Genomic DNA, 16,667 nt, shown 5'->3' with positions numbered 1-16,667 from the left:
GATATCAGAGCGAATAAAAAAAATATTCAGAAATGAACAGGTCACAATTTTATTTTATAAAGTGATGTCAATTGTCAGTTGTTCAATCCACAGGGTGTCGCAAAAAACACCGAAAATTACTTAGTTCCTTTACGTCCCTGTATATGACAAAGAAAAACCATTTAAAAATGGTAATAAGGCAGATATATTCATGAAGAATCAAGCTGCAATACATACAAAAGTTTAAATTACTTTATTAATAAGTTTACATTTTTATTTTTCTATAGTTACTTTTAGAAAACCTTCCTAGTAAACTAAGAATACTAAACAAAATACTAAAAATACCTTTCATCATATCAGCACATTTGTTATCACATTAGCATTTCGCTATAAACTTAAATTTCATTATTTTTGTGTATCAAAGGATTTGTAACTTTAAAACCATAGGACAAACAATCAATAGACATTCAAATAGACGTTTGACACTTTTAAACATAATACAGCAACCGCGCAAAATAGACGATTTAATATTGTTAAGTTTACTTGATTTCCGCTATTTGGAAAAGGTCTAGGAGTTCTAGTCACTGATCCTTCCGTTGTACCGGATGCCGTAGTAACTATATCAGGTCGAGGGGAAGAAGTGATTGAAGTTCGTTCAGAAGTTGTATCACTGTCACTTATATCCTCTTCATCAGTTGATGGATCTGGTTCCTCCGGAGTTGTAATAAGTGACGTAGAAGGTGTATCAGGCTGAATAGTAGTACTTTTAGTGGTACTGCTTAAATCAGCTGAAGTAGTTGATGTAGGTGTAGTAGATACAGATGTAGTTACGGAAGTAGTTGTGGACGAAATATCCACAGTAGTTGAATCACTTTCACTCGATTCTGTTTCTTCTGTTGTCGGAGCCGGTTCCTTCTGAGTTGTACTGGATGACGTAGAAGGTGGTTGAGTAGGTTCATTACTGGTTATGGTACTTTCAGTGGTACTGCTTAACTCAGATGAAGTTGTTGATGGAAGTGTAGTAGATACAGATGTTGAAGTTGTAATTACAGAAGTAGTTGTGGACAAAATATCCACAATAGTTGTATCACTTTCACTCGATTCTATTTGTTCTGTTGTCGGAGCCGATTGCTCCTGAGTTGTACTGGCTGACGTAGAAGATGGTTGAGTAGGTTCATTACTGGTTATGGTACTTTCAGTGGTACTGCTTAACTCAGATGAAGTTGTTGATGGATGTGTAGTAGATACAGATGTTGAAGTTGTAATTACAGAAGTAGTTGTGGACAAAATATCCACAATAGTTGAATCACTTTCACTCGATTCTGTTTGTTCTGTTGTCGGAGCCGATTGCTCCTGAGTTGTACTGGATGACGTAGAAGATGGTTGAGTAGGCTCATTACTGGTTATAGTACTTTCACTTGAATTTATTTCAGTACTTGTCTCAACTATACTTTCAGTGGTAAATGTGTCACTTGAACTTGGCTCCTCACTTGAACTACTTTCATTTGGATCTGTTTCACTACTTGCCTCAACTGTACTTTCAGATGTAAATTTATCACTTAAACTTGGTTCTTCAGTTGTACTAGATATACCCATTAAATCAACCGAATCTATTTGTCGATACCACATATTTGAAATATCTCTTTTCACTCTATCCCTGTTTCTCACGGTCACGGTTTCTACGTCAATGACGTTTCCTGAATCCTCAAAGTTCTGTGGTTCCACTCTACACGAAACTATATTTTCAAGTTTGGATTTGTAATCGTGGCAAATGTCCTCTGCTTCGAATATATCCGCGCATTGTTCAACGCGTTTCAATTCCTTACCTGCACAATGTTATTAGTTAAAATTTGTCTACTTTTAGCAAACCGAAGTTATACCTACCATCTAAGTAAGTTAGCACAAGACAGTTCAAATCAGACAGCTCACAAGGGCATTCATCATTTTGATAGTCATAGATGAGTCCTAAAAATGAAATATATCAATAATAATTTCTTTGCTGTAACAATAATTATTATTATTGCGTCATATTTGAGCAGTGTCATGTACATAATAGTTATTGACATTATTGGCGTGGTATAAGCATTTGTATAGTAACTAGTGGGAAATAATAAAACGAGGTCGTAGGAGTTGTAGTGAGCACACAAGTACATTAATTTGCCATAACCCACAAGTAATGTACAATAGTTTATCTACGATCGACATATGCATGAATCATTTTTCGACTTTGAGTTACGTAATGAGAGGTTTTGACCGCATTAGTGCGGAAAAATCAATTATTATTTTTTCTTTGCTAATTGGGTCTTCTGTCTCACCACACAAAAAGGTTTGTTGGGAAAATGAAATTTCGCACTATTTTCAACTAATTTGAAAATAACATTAACCTATTCGTCCCAACACAAGAGCACTGACTGGCTCGGTCTTGATACCTAAAAACGGTGGAAAATCTACCACCGTCTTCAGAGAATCCTAAAAGCCTAATTATTAAAATTATTCAAATTTCTTTCAAATTGAAGCAAAAAAGATTAAAATTTAAAATCGACGTTGGCCAAATTGGGTCATAAACCATACTGAAATTTAAGGTTATACATATAAACTTTTAAAAATATATGCATTATAACGAGCTATTGTTTAAATAGCTAGTAATTATATAAAAAGCTCAAAAAGACAGTTAAATGAGCCGGGCACGGTCCCCTGTGACGTAGTAAAAGACATTTTGATTTTATAACGTACCCGGTGTTCCACTAACAGAGGTCATCGGCCATATCTCGAAAACCATGAAAGATTCAGCTTTAAAAAAAAATTGTGCAACTAATGAGGCTAAGAGAAAACGCTGGAAATAATTCTTTTAATTCTAACTCTTTCGTTCTGTGTAAGGCGCAACTTAGTAAACGCAAAAAAGTGAAATAACGAATGAAAAGATATGTTGAAAATAACACACTTACGTTTTCAAACTTCATGCGTTTCCGTTGAGTGCGCTGCGAATCACGTCAGACAACATTGTAAATATCTTGAAAACAGATAATTATTATTTAATTATGTATAATAGCTCGTTGGACAGGTATTAGTTTGCTCTATTGAACGGTCTATAACACAATTTATTTTAGTAAACTAACTGCTACAGCACTTTTTATATAATTCGCATTTTTTTGCTAATATCTCCTAAACGTTAAATTAAATGTTATCTCTTTTATATTTTATGTGTTGTAAGTTTCAAGTCGCTATTAATATTCATTTGATTAATATACTTACTTACTTACCCCATGGCTCTACAACCCGGGGGCGGTCTTGGCCGACTGTACTATTCGCCTCCATTGTTGTCGATGTTCCATCGACCCTGGTTCCTATTCTATCCCAATTTTCCTTAGGTCCGCTGTGATGTTGTCTCGCCACCTCATTCGGGGTCGCCCTAACGGTCTTCGTCCTGCTGGTCCTTCTTCCCAAGCCAGTCTCACCATCCGTGTGTCAGGCTGTCTTTACACATGACCTGCTCATTGCAGCCTTCTTGCCTTTATCTCCTTCACTAGACCTGGTTCCTTGTATAATTCTGATATTTATTGGTTGGTTCTTATTTGGTACTGTTGGGTTATTAGGTTTCGCGAAGGTCCAAAAATCTTGCGCAGAATCTTTCTTTCCAAAGTTCTTAATTTCAGTTCGTCGTTATAGATTGTGATTTTTGTTCTTCGCAAAATGTTTTTCGATGCTAGCACTGACTTAAGTGCATAAAGACATTGGTTCCACTTTAAATTCGGACCTTAATTTCTTGAGCAATTGTGGCTCCCAAATACTTAAAGGTTGTGACCCTCTCGAAATTGTATTCCCCCACCGTGACATTTTGACCCATTCTATCTCTACGTCCTGTTCTACTGGTGGGCATATACTTGTTTTTGTCTTCATTTACTCTGAGCCCTATTTGTTCAGCTTGTGTTTCCACCCTCAAAAAGAGGTCACTCCGTCAATGTCGTCGGCAAAAGTCAGCAATAATCTTGGCCATCCCGACTGAAACGTGTTCCACGCTTATTTTAGGGGTTCTTATTACTTTATCCAGATCAAAACCGGGGATATCGCGTCTCCTAGCTTAAGTCCGCTGTTTACCTCAGAATTGTACTGTACTTCGGGAACCGTCCACGCTCATCCTGGTTATATTATTTATAAGTTTCTTCGGTATTCCTGTTTCCACCATTGCCCCCCACACTTTGACACGTAGTATGCTGTCGTATGCTTGTCTAAAGTTCACGAAAAGATGGTGGACTCGTTTAAACTCCCAGTATTTTTCGATCAATTGCTTTATAGTAAACATTTGGTCAACTGTTGATTTGTTTCTTTGAAAGCCGAATTGATAGTCTTCGATACTTTCTTCTGTAATTGGTTTTAGGCGTTCCAGGACTATGTTGGCTAGAAGTTTATATGTAGTACTAATGAGAGAAATTCCCCTGTAACTGCTGCACTTCTTTTTGTCCTCTTTATTCTGAATAGGTTAAAATTTTTAAAAGTTTAGATTGTTTGTCAATTATACTCTTATTCCGTTCATTTGGTATTGCTTCCTCTTCCCATATTAATAAGATGAGCCTGTGCAAGTGTCTGTGTAACGGCTATCCCTCATTTTTGATACATTCAGAAGGAATCATATCATTTCCCGTGGCTTTATTGTTTTTAAGCTTATTTGTGGCTTTTATAACCTCCTCGTACGAAGGATCATTTATGAGCGATTCTGCCCAATGATATATTGAAGGACTGCAGTTTAATAAACATGCATGTTTTAAATCGATACGCCCTAAACATATTAAATCAGAAAACCATATAGTTATTAGGTTAGGTTGGGTTAGAGAAGGGTTTTTGGCAAAACTAAAATAAATTGTGTTATAGCCCATTAAATAGAGCAAATTAATACCTTTCTAACAAGCTATTAATTCATTAAATGATAGTTATCCGTTTTCAAGATATTGTTACGGTTTGGGCCTACTATGCTCGATACTCGATGAAACCGATGCGCCGCAATATCTGGCCGGGCGCGTGTTAAAGTAGGCCACACTTAGGAAGCGACACCTGGAAGAATCGAGGCAAATCGCGAAGCGTTTCGCGGTCATTCTAGAACGTGGTTTGCGAATATAAAAGAAGCGGCGTCGACGACGGCAGAGAGAGAGTAGTGTGTAGTGTAGTAGTGAATTTGGGAACGCGGTAAAGTTTAAATAGCGGAGTAATTGTGGAATTGTAGTAGTGTTTTTTAGTAGCTGTGTTAATTATTGTACGGAGTGTTTTGAAGTGTAATAAATTTATTAATTGTTGAGTTAAATTGACTTTGTGTGAACCCACGGGAAAATCGTAACAATTGGTGTCAGAAGTGCGATCAGACTTTAGTGCGACGTGAATTGGAACTAAACTTCGGGTTAGAGACTTGTGTTCAGAACCGGACTAGAGATTTTCGGAACAGTGGTGTGTTAAATTTATTTTATGCCAATAACAAGACGTCAAAGTGCAAACATGGAGGCCCAACTTGCAGCTATTATGGCAATGCTTGAAAAACAAGAAGAGAAACAAGAACAAACAGAAAGGATTCGACAACAAGACAAGGAAGAACAAGAAAAAAATTCGACAACAAGACAAGAAAGAACAAGAAAGGATTCGACAACAAGACAAGGAAGAACAAGAAAGGATTCGACAACAAGAAGAAAGAATTCGACAACAAGACAAGGAAGAACAAGAAAGGATTCGACAACAAGAGAAGGAAGAACAAGAAAGGATTCGACAACAAGAGAAGGAAGAACAAGAAAGGATTCGACAACAAGAGAAGGAAGAAAAAGAAAGAATGAGACAACAAGATATGGAAATGCGTCAAGAAGATAGAGAGCGGCAAGAAAAACGTAACGAAGAAATATTGAACGTTCTAGCGGGGACCAAAACAGAAATCCAAGAGTATGTAACCCATAGTCTTAAAAAGATGGAGTGTGATGTTGAGGAAAAATTAAAGTATGTTCGGGAAGACATTAATGATGTTCGGGACGACATTAATAAAATTCAGAATGATGTTGAGATAAAGCTACGCGACTTAGAGCAGAAAATTGACAGCAGAGGACCCAGCTCTACAGTGATCACCGGAAACAAGATCAAGCCTCCCACATACGACGGTCAAACTTCATGGGCAATGTACCAACTCCAATTTGAGGCCGCTGCAAATGCAAATGGATGGAGTACCAAGGAAATGGCTGTAGCACTAGTAGTGGCATTACGAGGACCTGCATTGGAGCTGTTACAGACGGTGCCTATCGCCCAACGAAGCAACTATGAAGCATTAGTAGCTGCATTAGAACGTCGTTATGGGGATCAACATAAGAAAGGACTGTATCGAACGCAATTAATGGCAAGACAGCAGAAAACTGGTGAAAATCTAGAAGAGTTTGAAACCGAAATTCGTCGCCTTGTGCATCTGGCTTACCCAGCCGTCCCGGATGAAATCCAAGAAGAACTTGTGGCACAGTATTTTGTAGATGGGATTCGAGATCTGGAGGTAAAGAAATGGCTGAAGATGTTCAAAGGGAGCAACAACAGCGAATTACTGATTCGAGCGCTGGAAATTGAAGCTGCGTGCAATGATTTAAAGCCAGAGACTATTCAAGAGAAGAGAGAACCGCCAGCCGATCATGTTGCTACATCAATAAGTAAAATTGAATCAATGGTCGGCCAATTAGTGCAACAAATGACAGCATTAGGAAATGGTCAGTCCACACAGTTAGAACGATCACGTCCGATCACTAGAGTGGAATGTTATCGATGTGGACGCAAAGGACACTATAGAAGGAATTGCAGACAACGGTCTTGTTCTCCAAACCCACAGTGTCGACGAAATCAGGACATCAGAACAAATCACCGGAACTCCTCTGCTAAAAGAAACATTACATGTTATATTTGTGGACGTAAAGGACATTACCAATGGAATTGCAGACAGCAGTCTCGTTTACCGACCCCGCAGAACTGGCGTAACCAGGAGCAGGAAATGAAGAACCCGGAAGGACATTTACCGCGATATGTAGAGGATCGTCAAGCTTTGGATAGTGACTTAAGGTATCGGAAAGGACAAATTCATAATGGTTGGAGGATTGGTCAAATCGCGATGGTGACAGATAAAGGGGCTACAAAAAGAATGAAGAGCTGCGTTTCTAAGGAGGACATAATAAAAGGACAGCGCTCAGACTCTGATTTGAAAGTAATCAGAAGATGGTTGGAGAAGGATTTGAAACCGGATTGGCAACAGATTTCCAGATATGGACCAACAGTAAGGGGTTACTGGTTGCAGTGGAATTCGCTTCGACTGCGAGATGACTTAATTACTCGCAAATGGGAAAGTCCAGACGGAAAACGCTTTGTTTACCAAACAATAGTGCCCAATTCCTGCAAAGAGAATGTGCTGCGAGAACTACATGACAGTCGCGGAGGAGGACACTTTGGAGTAAACCAGACTTTGGCTAGAATAAGAGATCGATTTTACTGGATTAACTTCAGAAAGGACGCTGAGGAATGGTGTAAACGGTGTGACCAGTGTTCGTTACAGAAGGGAACCATCACAATTCGGGAACTTGAGAACGACCGTATGAAGATGACACTGGACCACAGACCAGCTGGTGGCAATTATAAGGAAGGTGATGCTGTGTGGATGTTTCAACCCAGGAGGAGCAAAGGATTAAGTCAAAGATGGCAACGACACTGGGAGGGACCTTACAATGTGGTAAAAAGGTTAAACGACGTCGCAGACAGAGTCCAACGCAGCCCCAAAGGCAAGATGAAAATTGTCCATCTGGACAGACTCAAGAAATACCAGGGATTAGATGAAGCGGATCGGGACGATCAGCTTTAAGAGGGGGGCAGTGTTACGGTTTGGGCCTACTATGCTCGATACTCGATGAAACCGATGCGCCGCAATATCTGGCCGGGCGCGTGTTAAAGTAGGCCACACTTAGGAAGCGACACCTGGAAGAATCGAGGCAAATCGCGAAGCGTTTCGCGGTCATTCTAGAACGTGGTTTGCGAATATAAAAGAAGCGGCGTCGACGACGGCAGAGAGAGAGTAGTGTGTAGTGTAGTAGTGAATTTGGGAACGCGGTAAAGTTTAAATAGCGGAGTAATTGTGGAATTATAGTAGTGTTTTTTAGTAGCTGTGTTAATTATTGTACGGAGTGTTTTGAAGTGTAATAAATTTATTAATTGTTGAGTTAAATTGACTTTGTGTGAACCCACGGGAAAATCGTAACAATATTTAAGATTTTGTCCGACGAGTTTTTCATTGATTCGCAACGACCTCAATGGAAAATTTGTAAAGTTAGAGAAAACTTTCTTATACAAAAAATGTGTAGAATTGTGTTTGTGACCCCATTATAAGGGGAGTAACAATATTGTAAGGGAGCTACGTGTCAAAAATTGTAAACTTGTACATTATTTATTTTATTCTTAAATTACTGTTATTATTCATTGCATCCATAAAACCCGCTTTTTTTCATTGCATCCATAAAACCCGCTTTTTGTGAAACGATTTAAAGTTGAAGTTTTGCAATACTTGCATTGTTGATTTTAGTAAACATACATAGATAATTCGAATGAGACATGAGATGAGAAAATTCATTCAAACATTTTGCATATTAAATATTTCAATAATATTCCAGTATCAGTCTCCATTTGCACACTAAAAGGTAAGCTTAACGCTTTATCTTAGAATTAAATACTGATAATGTTCACTGCAAAAAAAAAATACCTCTGAGTAACCACCAAAATTACAGAAACTCAGAAATCCCTACGTACTATTTACGTACAATGACTGTATTATAGATTAACATTTATGAAGTTTATCGTTATCTTAATTAATGATGATTGATATGGAGCAAATATATTTCGATAATCTATGACCCTATAATCATAGTCTGCAAACATACCGTTTACATTAGTATTGTTATCAGTTACAATAATTGAATAATAACGAATTCTTCGAACATCGCGTCATTGTAGAATATTGCATTATTTTTTGATTTTATTGCATTATATCGATGATTATCAATATTTTATAATATACCTACAGTAAACTTATTGTAAGATTAAACCTGAAAAACCTTAAATAACAGGTTAGCATAAAGATGACATTTGTTTTTAGAAAAAATAACGTGCTAAAAGTTTTGTAAAGGAGAATTTATTTCAATTTTGAGAATAATCCCAAGGTGGTTGCTAGAATAGACGTGTAAATTGTATCAATAATATAAATTAGATTTGAATAGTAATCGAAAATGACATATGAAATAGCTTCTTTCAGAAAAGTGAAACTTTTGTTTAGAAAGTCACTTTACCTTTGAGTAGAACACCTAATTTTTTAAACATTATGTGTGATACAAGATGTTTAATGTTTGTTGTTTTTTTAGTCGATCTTAACCTAGCAGAACATTTTAGTGTCAGAATAATTGATCATTAATTTTATAAACTTCTTAACTAATATTCTTAGAGAAATTAGCATTTTACTGGAAACGCGCTTTTTAAGCCATTGTTTATCCATTTCATTCAGTAACGTCAATGTACTTGAAACACTTTTTTAATAGTTTGAAGTAGAAGTCCATTGTCTCTCAGTGGAGGTGTAAGAATACAGGGTGCGGAATAACACACAGTCTTCTCCACTATAAAATTTATTAACCCACCAGTTAATCATCAATCATCAAGTTAGTGCAAAAATTTAGCAAACAAAAAATTAAAATTTTTGCACTCCCCTGTACGATTGGGGCTCCCGCGCCTACGGGATGGGGTCCCCCTAATAATTATTTTCCACATATGGGTCTCGCTGTCTATCCCTATATAGAAAGATAGCGTCTAATTTGTTAAGCAGCTTTAAAGGTATGTCCTTCGCCATTGTCCACATTTTTGAGTTCACCTTTGTAGAGCGTTTTAATTCTTTTAGCTCCTGATGATGGGCATGTCTATGCCCGAAACTAGTCGAGCGCGCCCCCATTAACTGGTGGGTTAATAAATTTTATAGTGGAGAAGACTGTGTGTTATTCCGCACCCTGTACTTTTTTAATAATTAATTTGGTATAGATGTTTACGTGTCCCGATAATTAAATTTTAACAAACTGACACGGCTTCTGCGTGGTAATATCACCAAAGATTTGCGACACGTAAAGTTGATTTGAGCACAAACATATAGAAAAAATGTAAAATAAGATCAAATTATTCAGCGACAGGTAAGATTTTGGTCCAGTCAACTAGGCCCAATGTTTATGCGGACAAACACTCGTCTAGCTCAGGAGTTCAAAAGCACCACCGACTTTCAGGAGCAGGCACTAAAGTCAAAAACATTCAAATTTTTAGACAGTTTCTGATCCAAAGTATGTATCCCTGCAACTAGATTTGCTTTTCAAGTGAAGGTCAAAATAGCTTCACCGAGTTTAAAAAATAGTCAGGGGACAACCGGAAACGCTTCTTCTTATTCTTCTTGAAATAGGCTTTCAGCCTGTTTTTTCCAGCTTTAAGGAGTTCCTTGCGACGTCGACATCCAGCATCCCTCCACCTCTTTGGTGGTCTGCCTGGCGGTCTTCTAGAGTGTGGTTTTCCGTCTCTCGCAATTTTAGCAATTCTATTGTCTTCCATTCTGTTGATGTGTTGATTCCACTCTCGCCGTCTCTGCCTCGTCAATCTTACAATGTCCTGTATGTCGCAGATTCGTCTTATTTCTTGGTTGGGTATTCTGTCATGTAGCGTGTGTCCCGTGATACTTCGGAGTGTTCTCATCTCTTCCTGGTTATGCTCTTGGTTCTGCTGGTGTCTGCCGTGGTTTCTGCTGCATATGTGATTATTAGCCTTACGCATGATTTATATATTTTGGTCTTTGCTTCTATTTTTAGAAACTGGTTTTTCCATATACTATCTTTCAAACATCCGGCTATTCTAGAGGTCGTATCTATTTGCTTCTTTACCTCAGATCTCCTGTCTTGATGGGCCATTATTTCTGCCCCTAAGTATCTGAAGGATATCACCTGTTCTACTATTTCGTCGTTAACAGTTGAATCTTTTAGGGTATTTTGCTACAACAACCGAAAACGCTGAGGAAGAGCAAAGAAACAAGAAAAACCATTGAAACTTAAATCCAAAACAAACCCAAACTGATGACTGACCCAACAACAGTCCGCTGACAGCAGTAAAGTGAAGTGAACCAATTTAAAAAAAGAAAAAACGGCAATGGAAGAAAAGGCTCATCAATGCTATGATTTATAATTAAAAAGGGAAAGCTATAATCCAAAAAGAAAATAAAGGACACAAATGAATTTTACGTCGCGTTGTCATGTAATCAATATAATGTCGTCACTGGACGATTGGTTTATTTAATGTGGTTAATGCGTGTTAATGTGATGAAATTTTGATTATTTGGAGAAATAATCCCAGTGAATACAGCTCGAGCTTTTAAATTAATCATGAAATAATTTTTAATTCTAGCATGTTTTCCATAATTTAAAATTGCGGTTAATAAAGCTTTAGTAGTATTACCGTCGATAACACTTGATGTAATTCATTTGATTATTTCACTCAACCATAATAATCTTATGGAGCAAAAAATAAGGTATTAATAAACAGTAATTCAATAAATTAAAAAAAAAATACAGCGACAATTCCACTCATGTACAAAAAATGCCATATACAGTATGGCCCACCATATACCACACGGTTCCTGACAGGAATGCGGCTAATTATTTTTTCAAGACATTATTGACAGTTAGTTATCACCCTATAATATATTTTTTTAAATAATAAAAGTGTTTAAACTTAAATGATTGGAACTTTACTCTTAATTAAAAATTGAATTTCTTAAAGATTTTTTTGTTTTAATTTAAACCACAATGTTACAATTATTTCAAAAACCATTAATATTAGGTATAGAAAGCATAATAAGTTGCCTTTATTTTGCCTCTAGAGTTCAAAAATGATCTAGAATACAAGGTGTTCCGTAAGAAAAAAACCTATATGATATGTATTTTTTTTTGAAGCCCCCTGTATAATAACAAATATTTTTAAATTGTTCTTTTAAACAACCTGTAAGTGCCGGTAAAAAATCTCGGAAAAATAATTAGCCGTTTTCCTGTAAGGAACCGTATCGTATATGGTGGACCACTCTGTATACAGAGCTAGCCACCCAAACCGGTCATTAAATCAGACTAATAAGGCTTTCACGGCCGCTTAAAACTGAAATACAAAAGTTATCCGGGCTTATAAGCCGTGGTCCAATGGAATTTCTTCCTGACGTTCCGTCCACATCTGCGGCGGACATTATCCCCCGATAATTTAGGATGCTTTGTAGATAATCTAAGCTGGCTATGCACTGTTCTCACTTCAGAAAATAAGTTATTCATTATTACCTGAAAATGGTTTGCTCATACAGAATTTTTGAACTCTTGTACGGAGATCAGTTTTCCAGAAGATTTACATTTACTTAATTTTTTATAATCTAAATGAGAAGTAAATACAAAATATTTCTATTTTCTGTTATGACGCATCACACAGCATTAGTAATTTGCAGTCTGCAAAACATACTGTGTGGAAATGGCGATCTGCGTTGCAAAAAAGTCTCAAAACAAAGTTAGAATTAAATGATATTTTTAATCAAGTTGTACTGTGTGCTATTCCATATTAACTTTTAGAGATAATCTAATATTTTGTTTTATTTGATTCTTTCGTTAACACACCGTGTGATCTATCAAAAAAATAATAAATTTTATACTTTTTAAGCTCACTAACACAACATATTTTTTATATTAATTGTCAAATACGAACTAACCAGTAAAGAACAAAAATAATAAAAAAAATAATATAATAAAATATAGAAAAAATAATAAAAAGATATTTTGAAAAAATCGACTTAGATACCCGGTATGGTTCTACTTTTACTTTTCGGTATAACCGGAAGTGCCATAATATTGATAATATTTGTGTTAGATTGGGCATGCTAACTTTATTATATTGTAAAATTGTCAAAACTTTCCTAGTTGTAGTTTCTTTATATTGATCCAGCGTGTTGTAGTCTGTAATGATTGATAATATTTATTTTTTTCCAGGTAAGTGATGACACTGAACGACAGGTGTTTTGGAAAGTAAGATCAAAACGATAAGGTAAATGTGGTCAACTAATTTACTTTGAAGTCGATGGTTAAAGGGGTGACTTTTCACTTAAATTCGAAGAATTCGTAGCTAAACCTAAAGCACGAAAGTACAGAATTAATAGCTATTTATTTTGTGACGAAAGTGACGAAAAAATAAGCGGATATTTTTTAGAAATTTGTTTGATTTAGTCAGATATACGAGCATCGCTGCAAATTGGACTTGAAATGTACTTGAACAAAACAAAGATCATGAGTACAGACGACCAACTCCTGGAGGTTGTCTCGGAATATGTTTACTTAGGCCACAAAATTCAACTTGGCAAAGAAATTCAATCTTCTGAAATCACAAGAAGAATAGGCCTCTCCTGGACAGCCTTTGGTAGACTAGGATTTATCCTTAAATCTAGCGAATTTCCTATAAATTTGAAAAGAAGAGTGTTTGATGCCTGCGTGATGCCGGTTCTCACATATGGACTAGAGACAATGGCAATTACCCGCAAATCTGCCAATAAACTGCAAACCACCCAACGAGCAATGGAGAGGGCTATGATAGGAATCACTCTAGATAGGAATCACTCTAAGGGATAGAATCCGCAACGAGGAAATTCTTAGAAGAACTAAAGTGACAGATGTTCTAAGGCTTGTGGCACAACTGAAATGGAGATGGGCTGGTCATGTGGCAAGGCAGGACGACCACAGGTGGGCACATAGGAGTTTGGCGCCCAAGAGAGACCAAACGGAGCATTGGTATGCCCCAGAGACGATGGCGAGACGATATCCAGAATGTTGCAGGAAGGAATTGGACCCTGACTTCTAGAATTAGAAAGCCGTGGAGGGATTTGTAAGAGGCCTACATCCAGGAGTGGATAAATACGGGCTGAGAAGAAGAAGAAGTCAGATATACATGAATGTAAAGTATAAAATGGCTTTTAAATGGTGAAGTTTGATTCTGATTGCCAGTTTATTTTGGCAGTCCTAAAACTCTAAAAACTTTTTACAATAACTTCTTTAACAATTATTGAATGTTACGATTGGTAATATTAAGCATCTGTTTGTGTGGGTTGCTTTCCTGTATGCTTTGGTTTCCAATTTGTTTGTCTTTTTTGATTAAAATATCTAAAAATCTAAGTTTGTTATTTTGATAATTTTCTGCGGTTTACTTGTGGAAAATTGGTTGATATGATCGCCATCACCCAATAGAACGTATCCATATGTTAATGATTAGTCTTAACTTTTGTGTATATTCGAGCCCTGAAGTATGTATTTCTCAAGGACAAAATAATCATTTTTTTCCAGTCACATATAGAATTCCCAGTCAAAAGAAAGATGATATTTGATATTTATCGCGTATAATAAATTAGATTAAAGTAATAAATAATACTATCTATGATTTTCATTTTGTATAATTTTACCGCTTTTCAAAAAATGTTTGATGCTGGACACAAAATATCTATAGAAGTTTGAAATATATGCCGTTTCAAGTTATAATTAATAGATGTTCTAACGGAAATTTTGAAAATTCTGCCCTTGATTGATATCAATGAACTAACGTTTATTTCTGTTAGGCATAATTGAGGCAGCAGTATTAACTACTAATTAAAAAAAAGCTGTTGTTTACTTTACCTTTGCAACTGTTTTTGTATAATAAAACGAAAAACAGTATTGTCCTATAAAGTGCAAACTGATGCATTCTTAAAAAATACACTGCACAATGTAACTATATGAACCACACACCACTATGCGTAACATATTTGATAACGATTTGCAAGAGAAATAATATTAGTTTCTACAAAGCGACGCCGATTATCTGGTGCAGATAACATCTAAACGTGAGCTTATATTTTCGCTTTACTCAAAGGTTAATTTAAAAAAAAACTCCTTTATGATCTATCCGAGATGTGAAAGAAATTATGTGTAATTACAGAGATAATGAAATACTAAATGAGAATTAATATCTTTAGATAGTTGTAATACTCATTTAGTACTTCATATACTTAATCATATATTATCTATACAGGGTTATTCACGTTATTCGACAAATTGTCACTAAACTATTTAATTTTAAAAATAAATATAGGGTTTACCTTTTATAATTATTTTTAATAAATACAGGTTATCCTAAAAGTCAAAAAATTATCTAAGCTGTTTTTTTACAAATGGACTACCAGTATACCAGTATTTATTTTATTTTTAGAAACTATAATACGTTTGAGTTTTACAGTTTCTCAGATATTTGTTATTTTGTAAAAATGTAGAACAAATTGTAAGGTTAAATCATGCATCCAACTTCTGCTGGATTTTTATTAACCAAAATTAACTTAGGAACTGCTAAAAAAATCATGTTTTATGATTCATGAATGAGAAATTGTCTCATACAGGATGTCTCAAAAATTTAACCCAATATTTGCAACCTTTAAACCGTAATAACTCAACAAAATCAAATGAAACAACAGTCCCTATTTTATTGTTACAGTAGTTGCACAACATTTCATTATCTATCGAAAATTATAAAGGTCCCTACAGCTTATTATTATTGCTTTCTTGGAACGATATTTCTCAAATTTCAACTGATGTTTACGGAATTTTGATACCAGTTTATTTGTAGCTGCCAAAATAGTTTTCTAGTGGTCATTTTCTGTTCTCTACTGATACATTTTGCAGCTTCTTTGTTGGCAAATTATAATTTATATAATGGTAGAAAGGATAAATGTGATCTTTGTTCTTGGAGAATTGTTTAGTGGTCCCACGAGTTTATGTTGCTCAGATATTCAAAACAGAATACGATTGTGCTTAGAGTACAGTACCTATATCCTGAATTTAAATTTAGTACCTAAATCCAGTAAATGAAAACTTGTTGTTTCTTTAAGAATCTTCTTGTAATTTAAGAACTAATTAAATTATAACAAATTTTGAAATTACTTGTATGAGCTGAACATTTTCTCATCCATGAATCCTAAAACTTGATCTTTCAGCAATCCCTAAGCCAATTGTGGTTGAAAAAAATCAAACGGAGGTTCTAAATTTTTACAAAAAAAAAAAACAAATATCTGACGAATTGTATAAGGTTTCCCTTCCCATCCTCGTTCACTTCTAAACGTAGGTCTTTTTCAATTGTCTCCTGTGGAGTCTTATAGCTTTTTCGACTAAAACATCTACGAATGAAGAGGATGATTCCAAAAAACCTTCAACTAGTATACATTTTTTTTAATGACTGCAAATTCATCTAATATTTTCTTCAGACAGTAATGGAATATATATTATTGTATGTGTCTTACCATAATAAAATCTCCTCTATTTGCTTGCCAAAGAAAGGTTTCAATTATGTTTTGAAAATTAATTTATATTTAATTTTAACAAATAATATTACCATCAATGTTTTAACAAAACTTGCACCAAACCGCCACAATCCTCAAAACTTCCGCAGTGCAAAACTGATTGAACCTAGTGCAGTACAAACATTAAGTACAGAAAACGATTCTTATTGCACTTAATAAGTCGAACACGACACAGTTTTCTAGTACAGGCTAGTGCAACTTCAGTGCAATACGTCGTAAACGCTATTAGACTGTTTGGATC

The 16,667-nt window shown here is 35.7% G+C and overlaps 2 protein-coding genes across 2 annotated transcripts in view; one reads left to right on the top strand and one right to left on the bottom strand.

Annotated features, from left to right (window-relative positions):
- The window catches only part of LOC145731918 (trissin receptor-like), a 394,457-nt gene that overhangs the window by 190,095 nt on the left and 187,695 nt on the right, over positions 1-16,667 (top strand). The gene's annotated exons all lie outside the window — the stretch shown is intronic.
- On the bottom strand, positions 218-14,920 carry LOC145731908 (uncharacterized). The gene is made up of 3 exons (XM_081983903.1): positions 14,715-14,920; positions 1,864-1,944; positions 218-1,805 (listed from the first exon to the last, which is right to left on the bottom strand). Exons 1-3 carry the CDS (start codon positions 14,779-14,781, stop codon positions 436-438), a joined length of 1,518 nt encoding a protein of 505 aa, XP_081840029.1. The 5' UTR covers positions 14,782-14,920; the 3' UTR covers positions 218-435.

The sequence above is a fragment of the Ips typographus genome, linkage group LG1 (assembly GCF_016097725.1).
Source record: "Ips typographus isolate SLU linkage group LG1, UJ_Ityp_2.0, whole genome shotgun sequence".
In the NCBI taxonomy this organism is placed as follows: domain Eukaryota; kingdom Metazoa; phylum Arthropoda; class Insecta; order Coleoptera; family Curculionidae; genus Ips; species Ips typographus.
This window is presented reverse-complemented; position numbering and strand designations above follow the sequence as displayed.

What these genes read in the sequence shown, in the direction of transcription:
- LOC145731908 (XM_081983903.1), bottom strand. Translation starts at nt 14,781, where the DNA reads ATGCATCAGTTTGCACTTTATAGGACAATACTGTTTTTCGTTTTATTA. An exon ending in ATACAAAAACAGTTGCAAAG is followed by an intron (nt 1,945 to 14,714) that starts GTAAAGTAAACA and finishes TTTCATTTTTAG; the next exon opens with GACTCATCTATGACTATCAA. An exon ending in TGTGCTAACTTACTTAGATG is followed by an intron (nt 1,806 to 1,863) that starts GTAGGTATAACT and finishes AACATTGTGCAG; the next exon opens with GTAAGGAATTGAAACGCGTT.